At 35.8% G+C, this 27,278-nt stretch overlaps 1 protein-coding gene across 1 annotated transcript in view; it reads right to left on the bottom strand.

The window, feature by feature from the left end:
* PTPRQ (protein tyrosine phosphatase receptor type Q) overlaps positions 1-27,278 on the bottom strand; it is a 237,221-nt gene that overhangs the window by 155,977 nt on the left and 53,966 nt on the right. The window contains exons 17-23 of the mRNA XM_061122020.1: positions 22,451-22,571; positions 8,361-8,521; positions 7,226-7,371; positions 3,173-3,341; positions 1,438-1,728; positions 899-1,174; positions 384-535 (exon numbers count right to left, since the gene is read on the bottom strand). Of these exons, the coding sequence (XP_060978003.1) occupies positions 384-535; positions 899-1,174; positions 1,438-1,728; positions 3,173-3,341; positions 7,226-7,371; positions 8,361-8,521; positions 22,451-22,571 (1,316 nt within the window). The remainder of the gene's footprint in view (positions 1-383; positions 536-898; positions 1,175-1,437; positions 1,729-3,172; positions 3,342-7,225; positions 7,372-8,360; positions 8,522-22,450; positions 22,572-27,278) is intronic.

The following is a 27,278-nucleotide window of genomic DNA, read 5'->3' as shown; positions in this document are numbered from 1 at the left end:
ATGTGACCCTTGCAGCTTAGGGGGATGACTGTAGAAATATATTACACTAAGACAATAACAGGCTATAAATAGTCTGAAAAAATTTACTGTATACTTTTGCAGCATTAGCAAAATGGTGTAATTATTTCTTAACGTGCAGATATCTAAAAGTTTTACATTCTAGATTAAAATGCTCTACAAAGTACTTTACTTCCATATCTGACAAACGTTTGCTGTGTTTTCCTCAAGCATCCTTAAATTGTGGGAAACCAAAGAGATTTTTTTCTTTAAAAAAAGATGGCTTTTGTATTATTTAAAACGGTCCATTTTCCCCCACATGTCAAAATATTTTACTTGAATTTCTAAGTTTTTGAAATAAACATACAGTGTTATAATCAACCTACCTTATAAAATATAGTATCAGTTTCATGTTCATGAATTTTTAAACTATATATTTTAACAATACCGCCTGGAACAGGACTTGGACTCCATTTCAGCCATACAAGGTCTGAAGTGTAGTTGACTAAAGTCAAATTTTGAGGAGGTGCTAAAGGCACTGCAGGAAAACACATTACAAAACTTACATTCATAACATTTTTAGCAGAAAAGTAGCAGCGTGACTCTAGCTTCTGGAAGACACTAGTTAAAGATTTATAAACGGATCGCATTTTAATTGCAGAAATAAAGAGCATAGGTAGTGATGCTTTGTACTTGGAACTCAGAAGTTCCAAAGTAGTTTTAAACAGAACACTTTGTTCTGAAACTCAAATTTACAATGTTCAGCAAAACAGATGAATAGTTGTCAGCCTGTTACAAATAGTCAATCAAATATCCTTTCATTTTCCATGCTTTTCCTTAAAAAGAGAGAGCAAGTGCTGCAACAGTAAAATCATTGGGAGAAACATGGATTCTGGCTTACCTGACTCATCTGTGTAAAAGAAAAGGACACTGGAAGGACCGAGTCCTTTTACAGTTCTTGCTGCAGCAAAAAAACTATATAATGTAAATGGTGAAAGCTCGTCCAGTATTACATAATTATCGGAAGTAACAAAAGAATAATTCTCACTTGGTCCTTGTAAAGTTAAATCATAACTTATTATTGCACCATTTGGTTTTACTGGGGGATCCCATGATAAAAGAACTGAGGTAGAGGAAAGGTTTTTAAAAGTGTTGATTATTGGTGAAGTTTCTGGGACTATAAAAGAAAAAAAGAATATTAAATGAAACAAAAGTGAATTAGTATCAAAAAGAAGAGGCTTCAATAATACTGGGACTTAATTATATCAACAGGTAATAATTTTAAGAAACTCTAAACCTTATTGTGTTTATTGAAAGGCTAATTACTTAAGAACAAACAGAATCTATGTAGTGATCAGAATAATGTTTTCTAGCAGAAAGCAACATAGATAAGAGAACACCAACTATCTGCGTAATAGGCAATAAAAGGGTCCAGCCTACCATCTTCTTCAGTTCTGATGTGTAGTTGGGCAGTATATGTATCAGAGAATCCCTTTTCTGTTGATGGAGTGACTTTTAATATATAGTCAGCATATTTTTCCAGATTATCAAAATACATGCTTCTCTCATATGTAACTAGAGGTGGTCTCACGTGGCGAGGAGTCTGCTGTGAGCTCAAAGAAACATAGTAGAAGACTAGACCATTTGGTTGAGACGGAGGGCCCCAGCTTACATTTATTGCAGTTGACGAAATGGACTCGTAAGTCAGGTTTCCAACAACTCCTTCAGGTACTATGATAGGTAATGTGCAAAATATAAAAATCGTCAGTCACCCTAGGTAAAATTTAAGTAAATTCACAAACCAGAGGCTCACTGTTGATAGGGCAACTACTACATCACCAGCTTCTACGTTGTTTAGATCCACACGTGGTAACATCATCTACTACAAAATACCTTCTAAATAATTACATTAAAATTATGTTCAAATCATTCAAGGTAAACCTTGTCATCTCTAATATGCGTGAATTGTTTTATACAATACTCTTTTGGCTTTTCTTTCCTACAAAATGGGTATTAGGAGTCTGTGTAGATTTTGAGTATGTGATGGAAATTATGTGTATGAGACTATGAGTGTGCAAGTATGTATATATGCATGTATACTCAGATTTTTAATTTCTTTCTTTTGGAGATTATCCTTATTGTACATATGAAGTCACCTAGGATCTCTCACCAGGAATAGTGCACAGGGTTTTTTATTCATGGTGCCATAATACTGACTGATAAAGCATTATAGGTTGGTGAAAATCTTGGGAGAGATCTGCATTTAAAGAATGCCTGAAATGATGTTGACCACATACTGCTCTAAACATTTTAGCTAAACCTCCCCAAACTTATATATTCTGCATATTCTATCATAGATACGCTGCTGATCAGTGAGTAAACAATTTGAAACATTATCCCAACAATGGGGAAAGCATTCACTCTTCATACTTAAAGTGTCTGTCAATTTATAATCTTCAAATAATAAACATGAAATTTTACTCTCAGCAGCAATTTAGGTCAATATTGTTTCTCAATAAGAGACTAGCCTTTGAAAATAAATGGACCATAGAAACAACCACTAGAAGAAACAGGCAGTGATCCACACATCACTGTATTCCCGAAACTGAAACCTAAAAAACAAGAGCATCAATCATTACAGTTTTCTGAATACTCCGCATAAACAGGATTCTGCAGAATCCACATGAGGAAACTGCCAGAGTTAAAAGAAAAAAAACAGGTATTTGGGGCATATTAGTCATAAACAAACACAATAAGAACAAAATGCGGCATAAAGTCCTTTGTGAGTTCAAAGACTGAAAAGGAAACAAGCTGCTAGAGAGAGGAACAATGTCACTTCTAGAGCAAATGGATATGAAGTATTGGGAACTCTGTCCACACATGCAGCAGTATTTTTCACGTCCATAACCGAAGGCTGTAATATCTTTTGAAGCAATAAATGTGACAGAACTTTTATAAATGGATGGTAGCAGTTTCCATGAATAGAAAAGGTTGTTACTGTTATAATAGGTTTATACTATATTAATGCATTTTCAAATTTCTCTGACTAGTTAAATGTGCCTGAATAAAATATAGATGTTATTATCAATACATACAAATAGAAAAAGATTCTGAAAAATTATAAAGTTTTCAATTAGTCCTATTAAAGATTAACAAATGCTTTTCATTTACATACTGTCTTGATCTGTGTATACGTGAACTATGGCACTGCTTTTATTCCCATTTCCAACTGAAGTACTTGCTGTTACCCAAAATGTATAGTAGCTGAATATTGCCAGTTTATCTATTATTGCGGATACGGTCATATTGTCAAAGTCATTGGTTACTTCATGGAGTGTAAAATTCTGAAAAATAAACATATTGTTTTTAATTGTTCAGAATATATTTTTAGTATACATAAGCATTTCAAAGTATTATTCATAGATTGGTTGCCTCATTGTTTTAGTATGTTAATTTTTGAGGAAAATCAACATAGAATTTTTTTATTGCAATAATTAAACTGGAAATATATTTGTACTAAAAGAGGAATCGGTGGTAGCAGTTTCATTAAATTGATCCACAGATTAGCAAAGAGTTAAAACTCCCAGCTTAGCTGGCAGTGGGGAAGGTTCAGTAGTGAACTGAGAAGGCTACAGTGTGCTGAGCAGTGTTAGTTTCCCTTACAAAACATTCAAGTAGTTTTCAAAATTTGACTATATATTTTTAAACAAGTTTTGGAATATTATAAAAATTTTCTTTTTTTCCTTCCTATCAACAATGTAGGAATTATGAAAGTCTTCAGCTCTCTCTCTGAGTTCAAATGGTTATAATTCATCTTTCATAAGCCCTTTCTTTCTCTACACTCATGTAGAGAAATAGGAAAGCAGTTGGAAACATTCTCACATGAGCGAACAAAAAATTTTAAATTCTCTTGCCTGAGTCCTAGTTATATTTGTTCCAAGCCATTTTATGATAATTAAGGAATTGTGATCATTCCTTCCTTTACCAAATTTTAAATACAAAACTTGGAAAAATCAACTCTAAAATAAAGAAAAATACTTTTTAAAAAGTTGTGCATGTAATTAAATATGAATTAAGTATGAATAATTTTATAATAATATATTTCTATACAAAGAAATCTGAGTCATTCCAATCTGCACGAAGTCCTTAGAGGACAAAGACCTGTATTCAATTTGGACAGAAGTCCCAGATAAATCATCTGATCATAAAACTTCTCATCCTCTAACTGTAAAATGGGAAGAACCTCTTCAAAAGCCTTCACAGAGAGCTTTTGAAGATTAGATTATATGAGGCAAATAAAACAACACCATCTCTGGCATATGATAAAATAAAAGTAATAAACAGCAAAAGGCTAATTTAAATTAATAACATAGGATAATCAATTTGACTAAAATTTATAGTTAGCATGGTTCGGTGATGTATGAACAAACTAAATTCTGCAAAATTTTGTGGTTCTTTGACAGTATGTGGGGTAGTGAGTGTCATAAAAGATCTACTTCAATTTTGTGGTGACTTATTAAATAACAGACAAGACATTATTAATCTCACACAAAATATGATCTGGGAACTTTAATATCTTCCAACACATATACTATACAGATGGCATAACTGGCTTATATAATTTACCTCTTAAAATATTAATGTAGCCTTTCTATTTTTCTTTGCTATAAAATTTACTCTGATTACGTACGACCTTGATGACAGTTACGTAACAAATTACTCTGAATCACCCAGAATTTATTCATGCTGAGTGTGAGTAAACATGCACAGACATGTAACACATTTAGAACCAGATCAGTTATCCAGATGATTACCCCATTCATCTATTTATTTTGAGGGGGAAAAAAAGTATTGTGGTTCAAATTATCTAATTAAGGCTTATTCTTTGAGAATATAAATACAGTCAGAAGGTATGTAGTAAAAACTTCTCAGACTTGATTAATCAAACCAGGACTTACTTCACACTTTTTAATAAAAGACACTGTGTCAGGGACATGGAGGGGACACAAGTGGATGAATGTTAAAATGGAGGAGTTAATATGAAACACAATGGACCACAATTGGAGGAGGTGCAAGATGGACTGCCAAGTTGTAGCAAGGAGCTTAAACTCCACAAAGTCAGAAGAAGGACAGATCACTTCACAACCAACTCAAGTGCTCCAAATCATAACTAATTACTGAAAATAATGTTGGTCTGCTATAATTATTTTTATGTTCTGTGATTAAACATTTATTGAGCATTATGATACAGTATCAGAGGATATCAGGGGATGGAAAGACAAGAGTCACACACAATCCTTTTCTTCACATTGACTGCTATGGAATGAGGGAGTTAAGACAAGTAGCAGACACCAGGAATAGAAAGTAGACTGATGCGTCATGCATAAGAGATACTACAAAGTTCTATGGGAAGAAGAAAGAGAAGGAAGAAAATAGCTATACATCTATCCTGCTATATAATTTAGATTTTGATGATTTCTTCTACTCTACCAATCCAAAATAGAAAACTAAGTAGTGAAGATTTTTATGCTATATTTAACTAATTTTAGAAATAAATTAAAGTACAGATGAACTTCAAGGAATATGAGAAATGTTTTAACGTCATTAGCCTGTGCCTTCTTGCAGCTGTTACACTTAAAAGCATTCTTAAGATAACTTAATAAAAGATTACATTTTCTAAGATAGAGGAATTGCAAATGGGATCATATTATATACTCAGGTTTGAATAAGAAAGTTCATAAAATCACCTTGAAATTATAGTTAAACTTTTGCCCTTGATTACTTAGATGTGGACAAAGAGAATCAAAACAGAATCAGACACAAGCCAGAAAGTAAATTGTAGTAGAGACAAAACCTTTGCTAAGGTTCAGATCTACTGAATTTTGAATACTGAATATTGGTTAAATGCATGAAAAAAAATCTGCAATTTGAATGGCCTGATGACATAATGACAAATTATTGTTTATAAACAAACTGGGTAAAAATGCACATTAAATTTCCATTTTCCTTCCCCAAATAGAGCAGATCAAAAAGCAGCAGCAAAAATTGTTTGATGTACAGAGTTACAAATAAACAGACTGTCCTTTCTTATGCAACCTCACTCTTAGAGGGCCTGGAGCAGAATATTAAAATCCAGCCAACCTCTGGACTGTCTTTGACTCACTGCTGAGTAAGGCCTAAGACAGTGTGCAGAATTCTGCTCTGACTCTTCTCACTAGCCTAAACCGCACTAAAGCAAGTCCTACTTCAGAGAGGTTTCTGCTCACAAGAACTAACTCTAGTGGCTAAACTTGGGTTATTAATCACAAATTGATTTAGGTGACTTAGAATTAATAAGACTCCTCTCTATTCTCCTTCTACTAAAAAGGATACAATGACTTAATAGTGGTCAGAGTAATAATTAACATTCAGTCAACACTTCCTAGTAGTGAGGTACGTATTCTGTAAATGGCCATTATTTCTTCTATATCAGTGTTTTCCAAATTATATTCCAACTCTCCGATTCCTGATTCAATCACAACTGTCCAGTTATATTCTTTTCATATGTTAGAGTTCTGTGAAATAGTTTGGAGAAATAAAGGAATCCAGCTGAAAAACTAAAAATATTTCTCTAAATGAAGGGCACTTTAGCTATTTTAATAACTAGTTTTGTTCATATTTCAGAAAGTGTCCATCTGAAAATTATGCAACCCTATAACCTTGCATATCACAAGTTTAATAAGCACATTTTGGTACTTTCATTACATCTGATACTAAGCGATAACGATGATGATGATGATAACCCCCTCCTACTAACAATGGAAAATTTTTAGACTTAAAGAAAAGTACACAAACACATCCAAGCATGAAAACTATCATATACAAACAAAGGGAAATTTTTTTTAGCTGAAAAACAATTGAGGGTAAGTGAAACCATCAATTCCCTGCAGAAACAGCCCTGAGGGCCACATTTATATGCAGAATGTTTAAAAGGTAGCAGCTTCATCACTGTTGGTAACACATTTGAAGTGATCCAGAGACGTGTGTGTGTCTGAGTGCATGTCTGTATGCATAGACAGATTAAAATATACTTTTTTCTCCACCACATCTTTCTATGTCAATGGGAGTTTTATAAAATGTCTATACATAATTCTCAATGTAAGATAAGAGACGTTTTTTACTATGCCAAGTCTTTATCAACAGAGCAGAGAGATGTAAATAAAGAAATAGGAGAAAACTCAGGTCTTACCTGATTGAAAGTACCTGAAGTATTTCTGTAATAAACAGAATAATACTGTATAATCCCATTAGGTTTTGAAGGAGGTGTCCAAAAAAGAAGTATTGATGAAGAACTGAGGTTTGAATAATGAACATCTTTGGGAGGATCACTTGGTGCTAAAAAAAACAAAACAAAACAAAACAAAAAAAAACAGTTGAACACAAAAGTGTACCTGTGTCTCTAAATAATGTCTGAACTGTTCTAAATGTTACCTGTGTCTAAGTTATCTAATTAGAAGTCAGAAATGAAATCCGTAAGGCTCATTGGGCCATCCTCATTAACACTCTACCATAGCAATATCCAAGCAGAGGACAAATGGATTTCTTATTTGTAAAATACTATCCCAGTTCTAAATCATGCAATGCCTTGGATTTGAAAACAACATTATGACAAGTTTCCAATATAGAATGCATACTATGAAAGTGCAATTTAACTCAGCATTTTGAAGTTGAATAATAGAGGACAAAGGCACAGAGCTTACTTCATGCATTTTATTTTGTTTCATGAAAAAAAAAAAAAAAAAGCACTAGGACCTCCCTGGTTGTCCAATGGTTAAGAATTTGCCTGCCAATGCAGAGGACATGGGGGTCCAGGAAGATTCCATGCGTTGCGGGGTAACTAAGGCCATGCACCAGGTCTGCGGAGCCTGTGCCCTGGAACCCAAGCTCCACAGTGAGAACAGTGAGCGGCCCACACATCACAACTAGAGTAGCCTCTACTCCCTGCAACCTGAGAAAGCCCGTGCGTAGCAATGAAGACCCTGCACCGCCGAAGACAAAATAAACTATAAGTTAATAAAAAAATAAAAAGCACACTAACTGCTAACTAAGTGTTGAGTTTTGTGCTGAGTGCATTTACATATATAAATTCACTTACTCATCAAAAGACCCTAATAAGGTAGGTGATATACCATATCCATACAAATGGGAAATTGAGGCACAGAGAGATTAACTAACTTTCCCAACCTCACACAGCTAGAGTGACCAAAAAGCAATTTTGTCTGTAACTTATGACAGATATTAGGCTTAATAAGACATCTTTATATTTAATGTGTTTTTTCTGAATAGGATATTCTTTTACTTGGGCTACATCCATAAGAACTCACCTCCCTCGGGTGTTCGGAAGTTGATGATATTGCTTCTCTTTTCCCCATCACCAAATCTGGTACTAGCTGTTACATAAGCATTATATTCAACATTGTGGTCCAAATCTGAAAACTCTAATGATGTTTCAGTTACATTAACAGTTTTTAATGATGATCTGTCCCTAAGAGGAAAAAAAAATTCTCTGTACAACTGACCTTTAAACATTATATATACATTTTCAGCACAAGCACATTAAAAATAAGCAAAATTTATGCATATTTATTAATCCAGACTAATAGGATAAAGATGCTACTTATCCTGAAATGCTGAAAAGAATGAGTTTCAGAATAATTCAATACATAAGCTTCTTTTGCTTTCAAGTATATTCAGTAGTTCAAATAAGTATTAATAGGATGTTCATATTAGAGTTTGCTTAGACTGGATTTAATAGATCTCTGGGAATTTAGTGTATTCAAAGTGATTATAGCATCCTTTTCATGCCAGTGTTTTAGTTGTTCAAATATTTGTTCTTTTGAAGTGTAGGCATAATCTTATTCATACAGTATATTTATAAAATCCATTTTATAAATATTGTATAACAATAACATTTATTTCAGACCCAATTCAAATAAATAAATTAAAAGTATCTGAATAGCTATATCTAAAATAATGAGTATGGGTTATTCTTTAATTAGAAGCAAGATTTAAAATAATGGATGTAAAACATAACAAGAAAACAAAAAGTTGAGCTTATATCTCTTACTCAGCTAAAATCTTAAATGTATCTAAAATATTACTTTGGAAAAGAAAGTAAATATTGATTCACACTCTTCAAGTAAGAACCAAAGTCCCAGGAGAAGGGGGAAATGTCTAAAGAGCATACTGTTGCTAAGTAATATGGTACTACAGTTCATTTCAGATATGTTACTTCAGATTCCATAGAACTGGATATAGATTAGAATCTAAGCTAAAGAAGATGTATATAATAGTACTGAAAACTGTGCATTTTAAAAAAAATTTATATTTTTAAGAGCAATACAATTAATTATTAAAGGCTTTAGATAAGGAAATATGATTAACATCACAGAAAAGATACATATCTCATGTAATGTAATGTCTTTTTTCTTCTTTAGAAACACTAGGCATCCAAGAGGTAAATGGATACTCCCTCTGAACATAAAATGCTTTTGTTTCTCTACCACTAAAATATATGAATCCTGAATCATTAAGTGGAAGAAAAGATTTTAAGTGAATTAAGGGTATACCCAAAGAGATACATTTCAGCCATAGTTTTACCATTACAAAAGCATCAACTCACTCTAAATACAAGTATGGTTATCTGAAAATAGTTGGAAAGCTTACCATAGTGAGAATTACGGATTCAGAATATGCAATTGGAGACAGGCAGGATTAGCCAGGCTATTCAGTGATTTAAAACAGTTTCATCATCCTTTTCCAGAAGCCACAGGGAGAACTGAGTTCTCTCTTTGACTTCTCTGAGACTACAGAATATCTTTTAAAACTTAATGCTATAAATGTTAGGCTATTAGTCTGAGAAAGATGCTTTGTTGTAGAAACTTTACCCAATTCCAGACTCCTGGATCATTAGAGCATTACAATATAGCTAATCCAGTTCAGATCTCTAAAGCTATGAAATTAGCTAAAGCAACCTAATTGCATTGTCTACTTCAAAAATTTCTCTTCCAGCATATTTTTAATAATATCTGCTGCCTTATGTGACTACCTTCTTGCCCTAATCTTCACAGCAAAATATTGTAGATAAGTATCTGCCTACAATATATAAAGGACTTCCCTGGTGGCTCAGTCAGTAAAGAATCCTCCAGCAATGTGGGAGATTTGGGTTTGATCCCTGGGTTGGGGAGATCCCTTGGAGAAAGAAATGGCAACCCACTCCCATATTCTTGCCTGGGAAATCCCTTTGACAGGGGAGCCTGGTGGCCTATAGTCCATGGAGTCTCAAGAGTTGGACACAACTTGGCGACCACCACAATAAGGAAAACCCCAAGTTTGTTCCATAGATAATACAGAATCAAGGCAATTACTTGGAAAATGCAGCTCAAATATAAATTTTGTCTTAAATATCTGGGTATTTCAGGAAAAAGAAGGCAGTCTTTATAAATTAGCTGAATAACAAAGTCAATAGTCCATCTCAATTAGCATATACAGATATAGTATATGCATCTAATTTATCTCCAGAGACAGAACAGTGCTAACAAAAATGTTTCAGGTCCTGATAAGTCTTGTCTGTTTGGGGTTTGTTTGTTTCCTTTCACAGTTAATCATGACTGATATTTTTTTTTTTTTTTATTAGTTGGAGGCCAATCACTTCACAACATTTCAGTGGGTTTTGTCATACATTGATATGAATCAGCCATGGATTTACACGTATTCCCCATCCCGATCCCCCCTCCCACCTCCCTCTCCACCCGATTCCCCCGGGTCCTCCCAGTGCACCAGGCCGGAGCACTTGTCTCATGCATCCCACCTGGGCTGGTGATCTGTTTCACCATAGATAGTATACATGCTGTTTGAATCGCTATGGTAGACAAATATCTGAGCATAAACTTCAATGGAAGCTTCAACTTCTGATACAAGTTCAGAATGCATCTTGAGTTCATAAGAAACGGTTTGCTATTAAACTGAGAATCAGAAGCAGGAAAAGGAGAGAAAATTGACACTGTTCCCAAGGATCTGACTTCACCCTCTTTGCTCTTACGCTGTTGCCAGACCGGAGGAAGCACACAGAAACCTCTGGGCCGAAGCCTGAGCTCTCTGCTCTCTGCATAGCCGTCTCATGAACAATCCTACAGTCCAGAGGGTCACTCCCTCCCATGTGTGAGAAACCCAACTCTGATGCTGCTACAATGTTTTTTTCTCCTGGTTTTACCTGGTTTAGTTTAAAAATCTGTTTTGTTCTTATTAGTTTAAACATATTTTATTTCCATTTATAAAAGTATGTTTTATATAAGGCTTTCCTGGTGGCTCAGTGGTAAAGAATCTGCCTGCCAATGCAGGAGACACGGGTTCAATCCCTGGGTTGGGAAGATCCCCTGGAGAAGCACATGTCAACCCACTCCAGTATTCATTCCTGGAAAATACCATGGACAGAGGAGCCTGATGGGCTACAGTCTATGGGGTTGCAAAGAGTCAGACAACTTAGTGACTAAACAACAGCATTTTATATCTTGATTTTTTACTTATGTTAAGAACAATAATCTACATCATTATTTTTTTCTAAGTTGCTTAATTTGGATGTGTCATAGTTCTTCAGCCTCCCCTCTATAAATTAACATTTAGGCTCTTTCTCTCCTTTTGCTTTAGTTATTACTAACAATGATGCAGCAATCATTCTTATTCAAATATCTTTCCATAACGGTACTTTTATTTCTACAGATTAAATTCCCAATAGTGTGACTGAACCAGATGGGTTTTTAAAAAAGAAAATTTTTAATGGTAAGTCATTATGATTTGGAGTCACAAGTGTGCAAACTTTCACCACTACTCTGGATAGTAATCTTAATTTCTGCAAGTTTAATTGACCAGAAACATTAAATGTGCACATCTCTAACCATGAGTGAAAAAGAATTATCTTCTTATTGGTCATTTGCAGTCCTAATTTTGGAATAACTTATTTACAAATTTTCTTTTATATACTTTTAGTCCCTTAAATGGAAAACAGCATATGTTGAGGAGTTAGGGAGACATTTTTCTTTTAGATAGTGTTCCAAATGAAGAGATATCTTCATAAGCGGAATCACATATTCCCCATCCTTTCCATATTTAGTAATGGTATATATACAATCAATAGTCAACAAAATTTACTGGGCACCTATTTTATGTCAGGAATGATGTTAGATATAAATGAGAAAGGGACAGGCCCTACCCTCCAAATAGACAAAGCAGTGAATAATTAAACAACAAATTCATTAATAACAATAGTTTTTCCCCTATTAGCTAAAAGCAAAGAAAACAGAGAAAGAGATGAGAGAAGAAATTAATTGGGACCAAAGAGTAGAAAATGAGAATAAATCACAGCCTCCAGAGCTGGAGAAAATGTTCACTAGAGAGCGAGTTTGTAAGATTTGAGAGTAGAATAGGGATTTGAGTGAGACAGTGGGAGGAAGAGAGAAGGCCCATTTGACAGAGCAGGTCTAACTCTTATGTATCCAAAGTCATAAACTGCATGGAAATGGAGGGAACATAAATGGTGCACAATACTTAGAAAATCAGCCAAACCTCTCACACGGTGCAGATTTTCAAACTGAGGAGAAAAAAAAAAAAAAAAAACATAACTCTTGAGAGTGTTGAATGCTATCATTTTACTGATTTAATTCTATAAACTAGAATATAAATTAGAACATTTTAAAAGCCTTTTTGAATGAGAAATCAAAAGACTTTAATGACTGAAATTATTCTGAATAAATATAAAACTATTCTGAATAAATTTCTATTCATCTGCACTCACTGGTAACAACAAGTAAATGTCTTGAGATGAAATTAATGGAGATTTAAGACAAAGTTATTTCCTAGTTAATTTATACTTTTCAAAAGACAGGCCACATTTTGACATCAGGGCATAAAGGAAATTCTAGAGCTTAAGAGCAGTTTCTTTGCTCTCCTTTACCAATTCCTTTGCTCATTTCTTATCACATCAAGACTATGCCAAGCAACAATTACCTATGAGGAATCATAAATACCAAAACCATATGGAAAGATTTAAACAAAATTCCCTGTTTTCCCAACTGTGAACATGAATGGTTTCCTAGACAAAGTTTGAGACTTTTTGAAAAGTCATGGTCTTAATTCTAAATTTCATAATTTGATATTTTGTTCCATGCGGGCAACCTAGCCTAACAATGATACATCCATTCCTACACATTCCTATGAACTTATTATAAAAACTTTAATCTGCTATTATCTAAATATTCTACATCAATCCTTTCACTAGCCAGATACCATTCCCCAAAATAAAGAATTTCAATGCATTTACTTGACTCTATCAAATAATTTTCCCCCTCAAATGAACCAGCAATTTCACTAATTTTCCCACTCTAAGGATGCTGGTCTTCTACGTTGCATTTACTCTGGAATCTTTACACAGCTGAATTGTATCACTAGGTTAATAATGATCGAACTAGCATGGCATAAATAGCTGCACATCTATGATCCTAAAACTTTTCTAGAATCTCAGCGAAAGTCTGAGTCTCAGTGGGGTATTCATTTATTGTTTCTCTTACTCCTACTCTCAACATTTGGTTAGCTGGTTGATTTCATTTGATTTGGTTTGACTTTGTTTTGCTTGTTTGCCTTTAGCAGAAAAGACACACTTAGAAGATTAGAAGAAAAAGCCACTATAGAGAATGAGGATGAAGCTCATTTATGCACTTATAAACCATCCTCTTGAAGCCAACATAAGGAATCAGGATCCAGAAGACAAGATGAGGGACTGTACTTAAGTTGGAGGAGAAAGATTTCAACCCCTAAGAATGAACACAAAAATACCACAGGCCAGAATAGTTTGGGTATTATTCCAACAGTGAAGTCAAGTCTTTTGAATGTTTTCTCCTGGGTGTAATCTTTGAGTGAATGATTAAAATAAAATTTAAAAATCCCATTTAAAATGAGATTCATTCTTCTCTCTAGATAGATAAATAGATGGATAGATAGATCCTTATTTAAGCCTCAAGTCTCCATGTATCTGGCCTGTCCACTCTTCTAGTTTCATCTCTTTCCATTTGCTTCCTGTGTCATTATACCCAAGAGACAAGGCTATCTTGCTATTGCCCACACAAAGCTTCTTGCTGTTAACCACACATGATGAAATTATTTGAGTTCCTATATCCAGTTGGTGTAGCCCTGGACTTCTCAGCTAAATAAATCATTGTTTTGTTTAAGACAATTTAAGTTGCGTACTATAGCTTGAAACTAAAAGAATCTTGGCTAACACTTATTCCCATTCTTTAATAGTTTCTCATATTCCTTGATCCTGAGTATTTCCACCATCATCATCACTCCTCGCTGAACAAGCTCACTTTTTGTCTATTTACCATTTAAACTGGGGGGACCAGTAATTCAACTGATTTACATATAAAACTGTATGATTATTCTCTCATAAGGGATAAAGTCTATCAACTGTATGTGTGTTAGTTGCTCAGTCCTGTCTGACTCTTTGCAACCCCATGGACTGTAGCCTGCCAGGCTCCTCTGTCCATGGAATTCTCCAGGCAAGAATACTGAGTTGACATTCCCTTCTCCAGAGGATTTTCCCAACCCAGGGATCAAACCCAGATCTCCTGCATTGTGGGCAGATTCTTTACCATCTGAACCATCAAGGATAAAGCCCATCAACTAATGTAGACCAATATTAAGCCAGTGATTATTTTTTTTGGTAGAAATATGCCATATGAGTTAATGCACTAAAGTTTAATCTACCATAACTCCATTAGTCTTTATCACAAATACTGCTATCAAACTAAGACTTCTCTAACCCTATAAGTATACTGTTGAGTTTTTAGAACAGAGGCCAATATAGAGAGCTGTCATAGCTCAGTCAGTAAAGAATCTGCCTGCAGTGCAGGAGACCAGGGTTCAATCCCTGGGTTGGGAAGATTCCCCTGGAGAAGGAAATGGGAACACACTCCAGTATTCTTGCCTGGAAAATCCCATGGACAGAGGAGCCTGGTGGGCTACAATCAATGGGGTTGTAAGAGTCAGACTCAACTTAGTGACTAAACCATCTAGTGATTTGGGAAAAGCATGATTTGGGAGTAATACAGATCTGGTTATGATTCCAGCTCTATCCTTTTCTATAACTTTAAGCAACACTTTAACTTAATCAAGACTTAATTTCCACAACTATAAAATGGTGATAACATTCTTCACTCTATGGTATTGTTGTGAAAAACAAATAAGGATATATAGGGAAGATACCAAACACAACATTTGTCCCCAAATATTAACTGCTACACTATCCCTCAAGTCCTTTTCTTTAGCTCTCCAAGATGTTTTGTTCCCCAATCACAATCTTTCCTAGCTTTGTACATTTCACAAATGTGATGAAAAGAGCCCTGAAGGTATTAAAACTCAAGATCCACACAGGCAAAATAAATGACTAAATGAATTTAAAAGAGAATAAAAGATTGTGGTCAGAAAGAAAAACACCAATACAGTATATTAATGCATATATATATGGAATTTAGAAAGATGTTAATGATGATACTGTGTGTGAGACAGCAGAAGAGACACAGAGATAAAGAACAGACTTTTGGACTCTGTGGGAGAAGGCGAGAGTGGGATGATTTGAGAGAGTAGCACTGAAACATGTATATGACCATACGTGAAATAGATCTCCAGTCCAAGTTCAATGCATGAAACAGGGCACTCAAAGCCGGTGCACTGGGAAGACCCAGAGGGATGGGATGGGGAGGGAGGTGGGAGGGGGGCTCAGGATGGGGACACATGTACACCCATGGCTGATTCATGTCAATGCATGGCAAAAGCCACCACAATATTGTAATTAGCCTCCAATTAAAATAATTGAAAAAAAAAGAGTGTGATGAGAACTAAGTTAAACTGCAAAGCAAATGCTCCACCTAAAGACAGCCTTTATTCAACTCCAGCTGATTTTTTTTTTCATAGGGAATGTGGCAAAAGTATTCTGATTTTTGTAAGAAACAAAGGAAGCTGAAATTTCACTAGATACCTACTCATTTAAAAATACTACAAAATTCTATTTAGAATGTATTAACAGTTTGTTGGTCCAGCAAAGCATGAGTGGCCTACTGCTAGCCTGCTTGTCACCTTGGTAACCAAGCTTCATCCAATTCATTGATGAAAATGATAAATAAAAATGAACTAAGACAGAGCTCTTAACATCCCACTAAAAAACTCAAGAAGTCAAATGATCAAAAGCACCCTTGTGCTAACCACTCCTTCCATCTCTGTATCTCCCACCGCCCTAATCCAGCTCCACTATTTTTACAATGCCACGCATCCACCTCTTGACACGGTCTACTCATGCTACCTCCACGCCTTCATAGACTGTTCCCACTCTGAGATGTTCCCCTAAACTAATCTGTCTTTATCATCTTCATTTCAAATGTGAGATAAACTCAGGAAGTTTGAAATGGTCCCCTTCCCACTCTGATTATTGATCTATATCAGACATAGAAACCATTAGGCAATTTTAATAGCATGAAAATCTTTTCAAAAACTGGAAGAAATAGGGCTAAACATACCTTTTTAGCATAACAAACCCATTTCCACAAGTAAGCTTTTATGTTACAGGGGAAATCATTTGACTTGTAACATTTAATAAAAATCTACAGTAAAACTGTTTTGACTTGCTCAGCAAGTATTTTTAAATTATTTCACATGGGCATATGTTATCTCTAATTAGTCTACAACCATTTTAAGGTTCTATATATTTTTTTTATCTCCCCACAGAGTTTAATACACATTTGTCAGACTGACTGATTCAGAATTGTTTCTCACAGTGACAACTAGGAACTGAGAAAAGTTTAAAAGCCAAGTTCTGTGTATAAGCTAGAATTTTCAACATCAATTTCATTCCACAATCCTTTAGCTATATCTTATGGACCATTCACTTAAAAGTTTTATGAACAAGGAATAAAACTACTGTTAAATTTTACTGACATTATAGAAATAGAACTGCTAAACAAATCCAAGTTGAATTCAACTATAAAATAAATAAATACATTGTATAAATCAGTTTACTATAATACCACACCTCAATCCAAAGTATATTAAAAGAATACACTTAGAGGGCTCTAATAGAAATGTATTTGTCTAATGGTGGTTGCCCTAGGAATGACAGGATTGTTTGTCATTTGAAAACGTATAAACATAATTTACCAGTATAACTGAGGAAAAAGTGTTACTTAGATGACAAAAGTTATTTTACCAAAGCAAACTCTAGAAGAACACATTATTTAAAAATGCAATGTGTTAAAGAAGATTTTTGAACACACTATCTACAAATCAAATATGACTCCCACAGTAGTAGTTATAAAATGATTGCACAATAACCCTCATGAGCTATTTTGCAAAGAAATAATCATGGCAAAGAAAGAAGTGACCAGTATAACAAATATAGTAGGTAACCTGGAATTTGCGGACACAATGAAAATAGCAAATATCCAAAGATGTTGTTTTTTAATTTTCCAGGCAAGAATACTGGAGCAGGGTGCCATTTCCTCCTCCAGGGGATCTTCCCAACCCAGGGGCTGAGCTTCTCTTGAGTTTCCTGCATTGGCAGGTGGATTCTTTACCACTAGCGCCACCTGGGAAGCCCTAATGTTGGAGCAAGTCCCCAGTTATCCAGGCTAAAGCCTCTTAGGGCATTCAGGCTCTTCCTGTTTTCTCCCATGATCACTTGTCAGATTCTGTAATGCTCTCTGAGGGCTGTCATTAGAGATTTCTGTGAAGCATCAACCTCCGCATTTGTTTTAGCACATTTCAACATTTTCCTAAACCAGGCTTTCACCTTCTCGTGTGGGGACTATATCACTGCCTTCCAACTGGCCCTCAGTCTTCATCACATGCTTCGACACAAAAATCTGCTTGAACATTCTTCATAATTCATGAGATGGAACAACTTGCTTCCTTCACAAAGATGTTGTTTTTTAAAAAGAATTTGGTAGTTAATGAAAGAATGAAAATAATGGAAATTGAGTATTGTGAGAGAAATATGAACCCCTGAAACAGGAACTCTGCTAATTAAAATAGAGACCACTTACACAGTACTTTAACAGAACACCACAGATCATTTAGTGGGAGAGTCACCATTCAAACATATGTCTCTCCACACAGAATGTGCTGCATGGTATCATGATACATGCCTCCTATCCTCCCCAATTAAACTGATATGGCAAGAGGTCCAAAAAAACCATTAAAGAAAGTGAAGTCGCTCAGTTGTGTCCAATTCTTTGCAACCCCATGGACTGTCGCCTACCAGGCTCCTTCGTCCACGGGATTTTTCAGGCAAGAATACTGGAGTGGGTTGCCATTTCCTTCTCCAGGGGATCTTCCCAACCCAGGGATTGAACCCGGGTCTCCCACATTGCAGGCAGACGCTTTAGTGTCCAAGCTACCAGGGAAGGCCCCAAAATTCATTATTGATTAGTAATAGTGATAAAAAAGGGCCCTGGATCATGATATCCCTTTAACTACAGAGGCTAAAGCTTCCAGCTTAGGTAAGAAGATGCTGGAAATTTTAAAAATATCTCTTATATACTTCATTACCATTTATATCTTTCAGTCTATTACATATGATATTCTTAAACATGTTAAGATGTTTTTCCTTTTTTGTTCTTTCTTTATAAGCTCCAACTCTAGTCAACAGAAGGTGTCCATTGTCTGGAAAAGCATCACTACTTTTATGCCAGAAGTGAAAAGATAATAAGTCTATGCTAAGTTTTTAACTCTTAAAATATATTCTTCATTCAGTCATCCATTCAATAGATAATTTAGTTTCAATTATGAGCCAGGTCATTTCCTGTTCCAATACAGTGATGAAGAAACCAGATCTTGAAGCAGATAGGATCTTAATCTCTCTGCCTCTTCTATCACACTCACCTCCTCCCTATGTGTGGTGTGTGTGAGAGAGAGAAAGAGAAATAAAGCCAAGTTCTATTGAGGAAAAAGTGTTTTCTACGTTCTCTTTCCACATTAAGAGTCAGTCCAGCATGAATATAGGCCATAAAATTTTATAATAATTCACGGTGTAGAAAGGAAGAATTACATGCAAAAAGAAAGCTTTCAGCAGTCAAAAAGAGAAGAAAAGAAAAAGTTTTGCACTACTAAGAAAGGGTGAGAGAAAGAACAGGACAAAGCTGTCCTGGGATCTTAAGTTGAGGGTGAAGTGAAAGTGAAAATGTTAGTCACTCAGTCGTGTCCGACTCTGACTCCATGGACTATAGCCTGCCAGGCTCCTCTGTCCATGGGGATTTTCCAGGCAAGAATACTGGAGTGGGTAGCCATTCCATTCTCCAGGGGATCTCCCTCACCCAAGGATTGAACATGGATCTCCTGCATTGCGGGCAGATTCTTCACTATTTGAGCCACCAGGGAAGAGAAGTTGAGGGTAGGTGGTGAAAACAAATGAACAGTTTGTGAAGGAAGTGCCAGCAGAGAGCTTCGCCTTCTTAGGATGGAGAGGAAAATGGTAAACCTCCTAGAAAATCTCTGTCTTCAGTATGGCATTACTTATGTCTAGTTAAGTAGTTGGGTCCAGTGATTATTAATACTTATGTCCGGTAAGATCTAAGGGCTCTTCCACTGGAGCTAAGGAACGGTGTGGAAGCCACCTTCCAATCCTGCATACTACAGATTGGTTCAGAGCTACCTGAGGGTTGAGACAGACATGCTAAGAGATCCAGAACACTAGAATAAATCTGAGGTTGGATCAAGGCTAAAATAGAAAATAAAAACCTTGAAACTGGAAGCTATAATGGCAGGGTGTGGGGGGGGGGAGTCCCAGAATGGTTCCCAACAGTCAAATGAGATGAGTCACAATATCCCAGACTTTTGAGATCCCCTCATCTTACTTTCCATGGTCTGTCCTATACCTACAATCCATCTTAGGAAGTAGACAGAAATGGGACACCCCCTGAAAGAAGAGAGAAAAAAGTACTACTGGGGAGTTGAACTCAACACAGCATGATCACTATACAGAGTAATGACACCGTTTATCAGAGTAGGACTGGAAACCCAACCAGAAAACTATTGAATCTCATTAACTTTTTTCACTTTCAATTTTCTTCTAACTCAGCAAAACAGTGGCATAATCTGAGTCATTACCTTTGATTCAAAAATCCAGAAGTCATCATTGATTCCATTGATTTCTCTTTCTTTTCATTCTCATAGCCAATCTATCACTGGGTCCAAGCAACTTTTCTTCCTAAGTGTAATAAAAAGTTGCCACTTCTCTCTTCCATCCAAGGATCATCTATAGCTGATTACTAAAATAATCTCCCACCTAATACCCCTGCTCTTTATAGCATCGAACCTTGCTTCTATCACCAGTCCCATCCACAACTGTGTATTGTTTTTGCTTTGGCTCCATCCCTTCATTCTTTCTGGAGTTATTTCTCCACTGATCTCCAGTAGCATATTGGGCACCTACTGACCTGGGGAGTTCATCTTTCAGTGTACTATCTTTTTGCCTTTTCATACTGTTCATGGGGTTCACAAGGCAAGAATACTGAAGTGGTTTGCATTCCCTTCTCCAGTGGACCACATTCTGTCAGAACTCTCCACCATGTCCCATCGGTCTTGGGTGGTTCCACATGGCATGGCTTAGTTTCATTGAGTTAGACAAGGCTGTGGTCCTGTGATCAGATTGGCTAGTTGTCTGTAATTGTGGTTTCAGTCTGTCTGGCCTCTGATGCTGAAGTTGAGACTCCAATACTTTGGCCACCTGATGCGAAGAGCTGACTCATTTGAAAAGACCCTGATGTCAGGAAAGATTGAAGGCAGGAGGAGAGAGATGACAGAGGATGAGATGGTTGGATGGCATCACCGACTCAATGGACATGGGTTTGGGTGGACTCCGGGAGTTGGTGATGGACAGGGAGGCCTGGCATGCTGCAGTTCATGGGGTCACAAAGAGTCGGACATGACTGAGCGACTGAACTGAACTGAATATCCCTGCTAGCATGTTTCCCTCTACAACTCTTTCTACATAAAGTACCCAAAGGGCTTGAAATTCTTTAATAATTCCCATTAAAATTGAAATGAAAACCAAATCCTTATGATGGCCTAACTCCTGACCTTTGCCAGCCTGCTACTCTCCAGTATGACTCTCCTCTGTCTCTCCATCTGTAGCAACAGTGACCTCCTCTGCAGTGTTCAAAACAAATGTGTTTCCTCACAGAGCATATGCATTTGATATTCCTTCCTCCTGCAGATCCTGACTTGACAAGAAGTTCCTTCTTGTTCAGATCACAAGCAAAGGCCATATATTCTTTTGGAAGCATACTATCAAAAGTAACCCTCTTTCCTCTGATTCCTTCTCTCTTGTTTATTTATGAGTATATAATCCACTTATCTCTTTAGAATGTAAGCTCCTTGATGGCAGGGGTCTTATGTGTGTCTTGTTCACAGGTACATAGCTACTTAATCAATATTATTGAATGAAGAAATGAAACACTGAACTGATAAATGAAGGAGTAGGGTAATAGAGGGGAATGGTTACCTTGTCTCACTGCTACTCCTCCCATTATCATCCCTCATGCCACTCCTAATTTTGCCAAAGAGTAAGCAAAGGGACTTGGAATCAGGCAATGAAGAAGACAGGAAGGGTAGTCCTCAGAAGCAGTATGCAAAGGGTTTAAAGAGGGATTGGGGGTGCGGGGTGGGGGAGTCTTAATTTAGGAAGGAGAAGAGTAGACTTCTTAAAAACATCATACCTAGCCTCTCACTCAATGCCGAACCTTCCAAGTAAGAAATATAAAAGAAGAAATGTCTACATTCTATAAAGCATTATGTAAATTGCATTTTCAAAGTTGAAATATTTACAACACATTAGAAAATATGTTATATCATTTGTGAATCCTTTTACCAGGGTTTATAGTAGAATAGGCAAGTAGGGTAAAGGTGATCAGTAAAAAATAAATACACTGCTTACATTTCAATGGACAATTGACCTTAAATAATAGAGTTCTGGAGAAATATCTTTTAGCTAAATTTTAGTTTAAAATATTCTGCTCAAGGAACTTAAAAGGAGAGTGGCATAGAGAATACTGGAGTAATATTCTGAAAGCTTTTCACATATAATTATAGTTGTAGTCACATGAGCAGTCCATGACTCTGAAGAGCAGGATTCTAGTGTAATTACACATAATACATTTATTTTGTTTTGATTACAAATTCACATTATTTGACTATGCTTGGACCTCCACATAATATGGGAAAAAGTTGTTTCTTAATAAAAGCACATAAACTAACCTATCAATAATCAGATTTCTAATGTAGCTTCACAATCTGAAATTTTAAAACTGCATTCCTATTATGTTACAGATTAATACTTGTTCTCAGAACTATTTCCAAAAAAGAAAAAAATTCTTACCAGACATAAACTGTGTAATAGAGGATAATTCCATTTGGCTCCAGGGGTGGTTGCCATGACAACTTCACCATGACACCAGACAACTGCTTTACAGAGAAGTATTGTGGGGGAGAATCAGGAGCTGAAAAGTTAGGGTATAAGATAATGTATTAATATTTTATTAAACATACACAAGAAGCAGCTAAAATAGAAGTGCACAAAATTTTTATTTTGAACTTTCTGGTGAATGAATTGGGTACAGGGCCTTTCTCCATGGGCTTGAGAGGCTGTTTACTTTCAAAATGAGATGATAAAAGAAGATTTTGCATGGTGGTGTTAGAACATCTGTTTCTGTGATTCAATGGAAAAAAATATTTCATGAGAAAAAAAGAACAAGGGTTACGACACTGTGATTCACCAGCCATTCAAGTATATCTTGGTAAATTATCATCCTCTAATAAAAATAAAATTACTGGGGTGAGTAAATATACAAGAAAAGAACTCCCCAAACAATAAAAAGAATTGGGGGAAAAAAATCACACACCCAAGAAGCAGTAAAGTGATAAGCATGACATTGTGAGAGGAAATGACTGACCTCACAAATGAAAACTATATTCCTCAATTTCATTTGTGTCATTAAACTGCAAAATAGCATCAAAATCTGTTCACTAAATCTTCAAAACTGAATGGTTTACAAAGGAAATGCCAATGTAGCACATAAACAAGTAAACAGACCATTTTAGGGTCTATTTTTAATTGTGCTATAATAGTGTAAGGATTCAAATATTTCAATGCCATTCTGCACTGAATAAACACTAAAAAAATACTGTAAACTAATTATCAAGTATATATTTCAACTTAGATAAAACATTTAGAATGTCATTTCTCAGTTGCTATATAATAGCAGAATAATGTCTTAAAATATTAATGATTTTTTCATGTAAAGGGGTATAAATTACTACAATTTTGATCACTGTTTTAGTTATACATGGAGACTGAACTCACACCTAGTAGAAATTCTGAGGATTAGTGTAGATTTCTTTAAACAGTTTAAATTTATAGATTAGTATTGTGCAGATCACTTTTTTCCAGTAATTTGAAGATGCTGCTTGAATTATATTTTCTTTCTGACTTTTAGGGTCATCCCAACTATAGTGTATGTGTACACATACATGGGTGTTTTCATTATTTTGATAATAACAATTTTTCAAAAAAGAGTTTATTGAGTAGGGAAAAGCTTTATGAAATAAGTTCCACAAAATAACAGTAGCAGCTGTATTTATGTTTTCAGTTGGTATTCTCACTGGCACCACAATAAAAATGCTATCAAACCTGATTATCACAGAATCCATATATCATGTGGAGGTGTTTGTTTCCCAAGATATGAATTACCTCTAACTGAGAACTTTCTTTCATTTGTTAAAACAAAACGCTGTAATATTTTTCTGAATATCACTGTAAAACTTTTATTATTGGAAAAAAAAGAATTTTAATCAGAACTAGCACTGATACAGAACATGTAACTAAGCATTTCTCTTTGATAATATGCTTTATGCTTTAAGATGTTTATGTAGAATATCAACTCCTAGTGTTTTATATTTAATCTTCAATATATTCTTGAGTAGTTTCTTTTTTATGTCACACTTTTTATTACTAAAAAAGTGTGATTAACATGATTTTTAAAGTAAAATATTGCATATCTACTATATCAGACAAAGTTTTAACCATTTTAACATTTGTCAAAATTACTTTTGCACTCTTCAGAAATAGCTCAGTTGGTAAAGAATCCGCCTGCAATGCAGGAGACCTGGGTTCAATTCCTGGGTCAGGAAGATCCACTGGAGAAGGGATAGGCTACCCAAGCCAGTATTCTTGCACTTCCCTTGTGGCTCAGCTGGTAAAGAATCTGCCCGCAATGTGGGAGACCTGGGTTCAATCCCTGGGTTAGGAAGATCCCCTGGAGAATGAAAAGGCTACCCACACCAGTATTCTTGTCTGGAGAACACCATGGAGAGTCGGACACAACTGAGTGACTTTCACTTCAGAAATGCAATTTTAAAAAATGAAATTGGAAAAACTAGAATAAATAAATGCAATGTCTTTTGCAATCTATCCAACTCATCATGACAGAGATATGAGTATAGATGAGAAGGGTCTTCATAAGGCACTTACTCTCTCTGCTTGGCACAATCATTCCTATCCCTAACCCTCCCTCTACTCATCTTGCTTCAGGTCAGAGCTTAAACACCACTTAATCTGCTACATTTTCCTGGATGCCTCAGAGTAGCTAAAGTTCTTTTTTTTGTCTTGGTGAACATTTATGCCAGTAATTATAATTATAAAAATTATTTGTCTACACATTTGTCAAATTTAGACCTCTTCTAAAGAAGGTAAGGAGTTCCTAATACCCAACAATAAGCAAAACTTTTCAGGCCTTTATCCATTCTAGATTTGCTGTAATTTTTCTATGAGAGGATTTTGTTCTCTACCCTGTTTGTTAGCAATTATGTCAATTACTGAGCGAAGGCCTTAGATGGATGTTTACCATGATTTCATATTTTGAATAGCCCAGGTATAATTTGAAACTATTGACTTGAACAGTAATAAACTCTGACTGCTCAAAATAATAACATATGTTGTCTACTGGTCTAGGTTCCTTCATAAACAACCTCAAATTCTTACTACATGGGCTATTTAATTAGATTAGAAATTAAGAAGCAGGTACTATATCTAGTAGGGCATTGCTAAAATGATCTAGTTAAAATGCTAAAATGCTTCTGAGACATTATCTAAGATAGAAAACAATCTAACCTTCTACCCTAGCCTTTAACCACTGTCCTACTGTCCCACTGTCTCATTTATTTGGTAAATTTTCACTTTGAGAGCAAGAAAAATCTGTCTATGAAAAAAAGAAAATTTGGACAGGTAAGTTCTGCTGAAGAAACAAGCATAGGAAGCAGAGGCAATAACTGAGGAAGACTAACCCATCAGAAGACGCAGAAACGGGCACCTGGTAAATGACCGCAATCTGAACACCCACAAAGCACAGTTCAATGGGAAGATGGGGAAAGCTTAAGAGCGTGAAAAAAGGTATTCTACAAACACATGTTACATCCAGAACTATTCCTCCTGGCAATGGGACTTACTTTTGCAGATAAAGAATATTCTCAAAATATACAATGTAAGAAACATAAAAGGCAAATCCAAATCCAAAACACATCTCTCAAAAGTAATTTTCAGTTTAGCATGATATATGCCTACAACTTGGTGAAGTAGCATTGCAAAGTGGTCTCAATAGTAAAGTTGATTTTAGTCAAGTGAGGAAAGGTGAGCTTCAAAGTTGAAAATGAAGGCTATTAACATTCAGGAATAGCATCTTGGCAAATTATGGAGAGAAATCTGGTAAATAGCCTGAACTCATTAGCAAGCTAATCTTAATAACATCAAAAATGCTGCAGGCCCTTGCTGATCTCAACACCTTGTCTCAGATTCATTGACTTACTGTGTGGTGAGCAGAACGAGTTTGGACTCCATAAAAGTCACCCTGGACATGAAATGACACATGTATGTAATATACCTGGCACGGGATAAAGGTTATGAGTTCTGTTTCCCTGGAGTGTTTTTGCTTTTAAAAGCAACAGATTAAAAATCAACTTAAGGAGAGAACAAGATGGCGGAGGAGTAGGTGGACATGGAATACATCTCTCTCCACAGATACATCAGGAATACACCTTCAGACACAGAAGTCCATGTAGAACACCAGCCAAGAGTAGACAGGAGTACCTGACCAGTGGAAAAGAATATACAGAACCAGGCAAAACTTGGTAGGATGAAGGAACTAAGGGGGAAAAGAGGAGTTTTAGTAGGACTGGACCTGCCCTCAGTCGGTGGGGGAACTGAAGTAGGGGTCCAGTCCCCACACTGGGGCAACTGTCTGAGTCAGAGGAAAAACATATAAGTCTGAAAGAGAAACAGTTGATCTGTGGCAGCCTAAATGGAATGAGAATTAGACAGTCCTTCCCACAGTCACACATACCCCGGACAGGGAGGCAGGTCACCTGGAAGGCACAGTGGCAGGGAGCTGGACTTTAGGGATTGTGGAGCAATCCCAGGGCGAGGGCTGCTATTGACTGTGGAGAGACGGATTAAGGGGATGTGAGGGAGGAGATTGTGGTGGGAAAAGCCTGTGGAGGAAAGCCGGGCAACCATGGAAGCAAGGCGGTACTGCTCAGTCACGCGTAGGGGGTATAACCATCACCATGGCCTCTCTCCTCCCACACAACAGCAGCAGTTAATCTTTAAAGTATACAAATCTTTATCTATCTCTATTTAACTTTGCATATCTATTCTTTCTTTCTTTTCTTTCTTTCCTTTCCTCTTAACATATTTGCTAGTTTTATTTTCATTGCTTTATTCCTCAATTGGCACCTTGTTTTAGTTTTGTTTTCCAGTTTGTGCTTTAGTTAGTTTTGTTCTGGTAGATATAACTTTTGCTTTCCTTTGTTCGCCAGGTCAATCTATTGTACTTTATTTTTGTTGGACTGTTTTGATTTTGCTTATGGGTATATATGTATATGTTTATATTCAGTCACACTTTTTATTGTTGTTATAGACCTCTGCCTCTACGTTGGGCTTTTGCAGTTCTACGGAGTTTTACTTATTTTTTCTTTCTTCTTCCTTTTTTTTCTTCTTTTTCTTTTTTATAATTTTTAATTTTTTAAAACCCATTATATTTTTTCTACATTTATTCCTTTGTTTGCCTTTCCTACTGCTCTTTTCCCCTTGCAGTTAATCTTTAATGTAAATAAATCTTCTTCATCTACCTCTATTTAACTTTGCATATCTATTC

The sequence above is a fragment of the Dama dama genome, chromosome 3, assembly GCF_033118175.1.
Source record: "Dama dama isolate Ldn47 chromosome 3, ASM3311817v1, whole genome shotgun sequence".
Classification (NCBI taxonomy): domain Eukaryota; kingdom Metazoa; phylum Chordata; class Mammalia; order Artiodactyla; family Cervidae; genus Dama; species Dama dama.
Note: the sequence above shows the minus strand (reverse complement) of the source record. Positions and strands in the feature narration are given on the sequence as shown.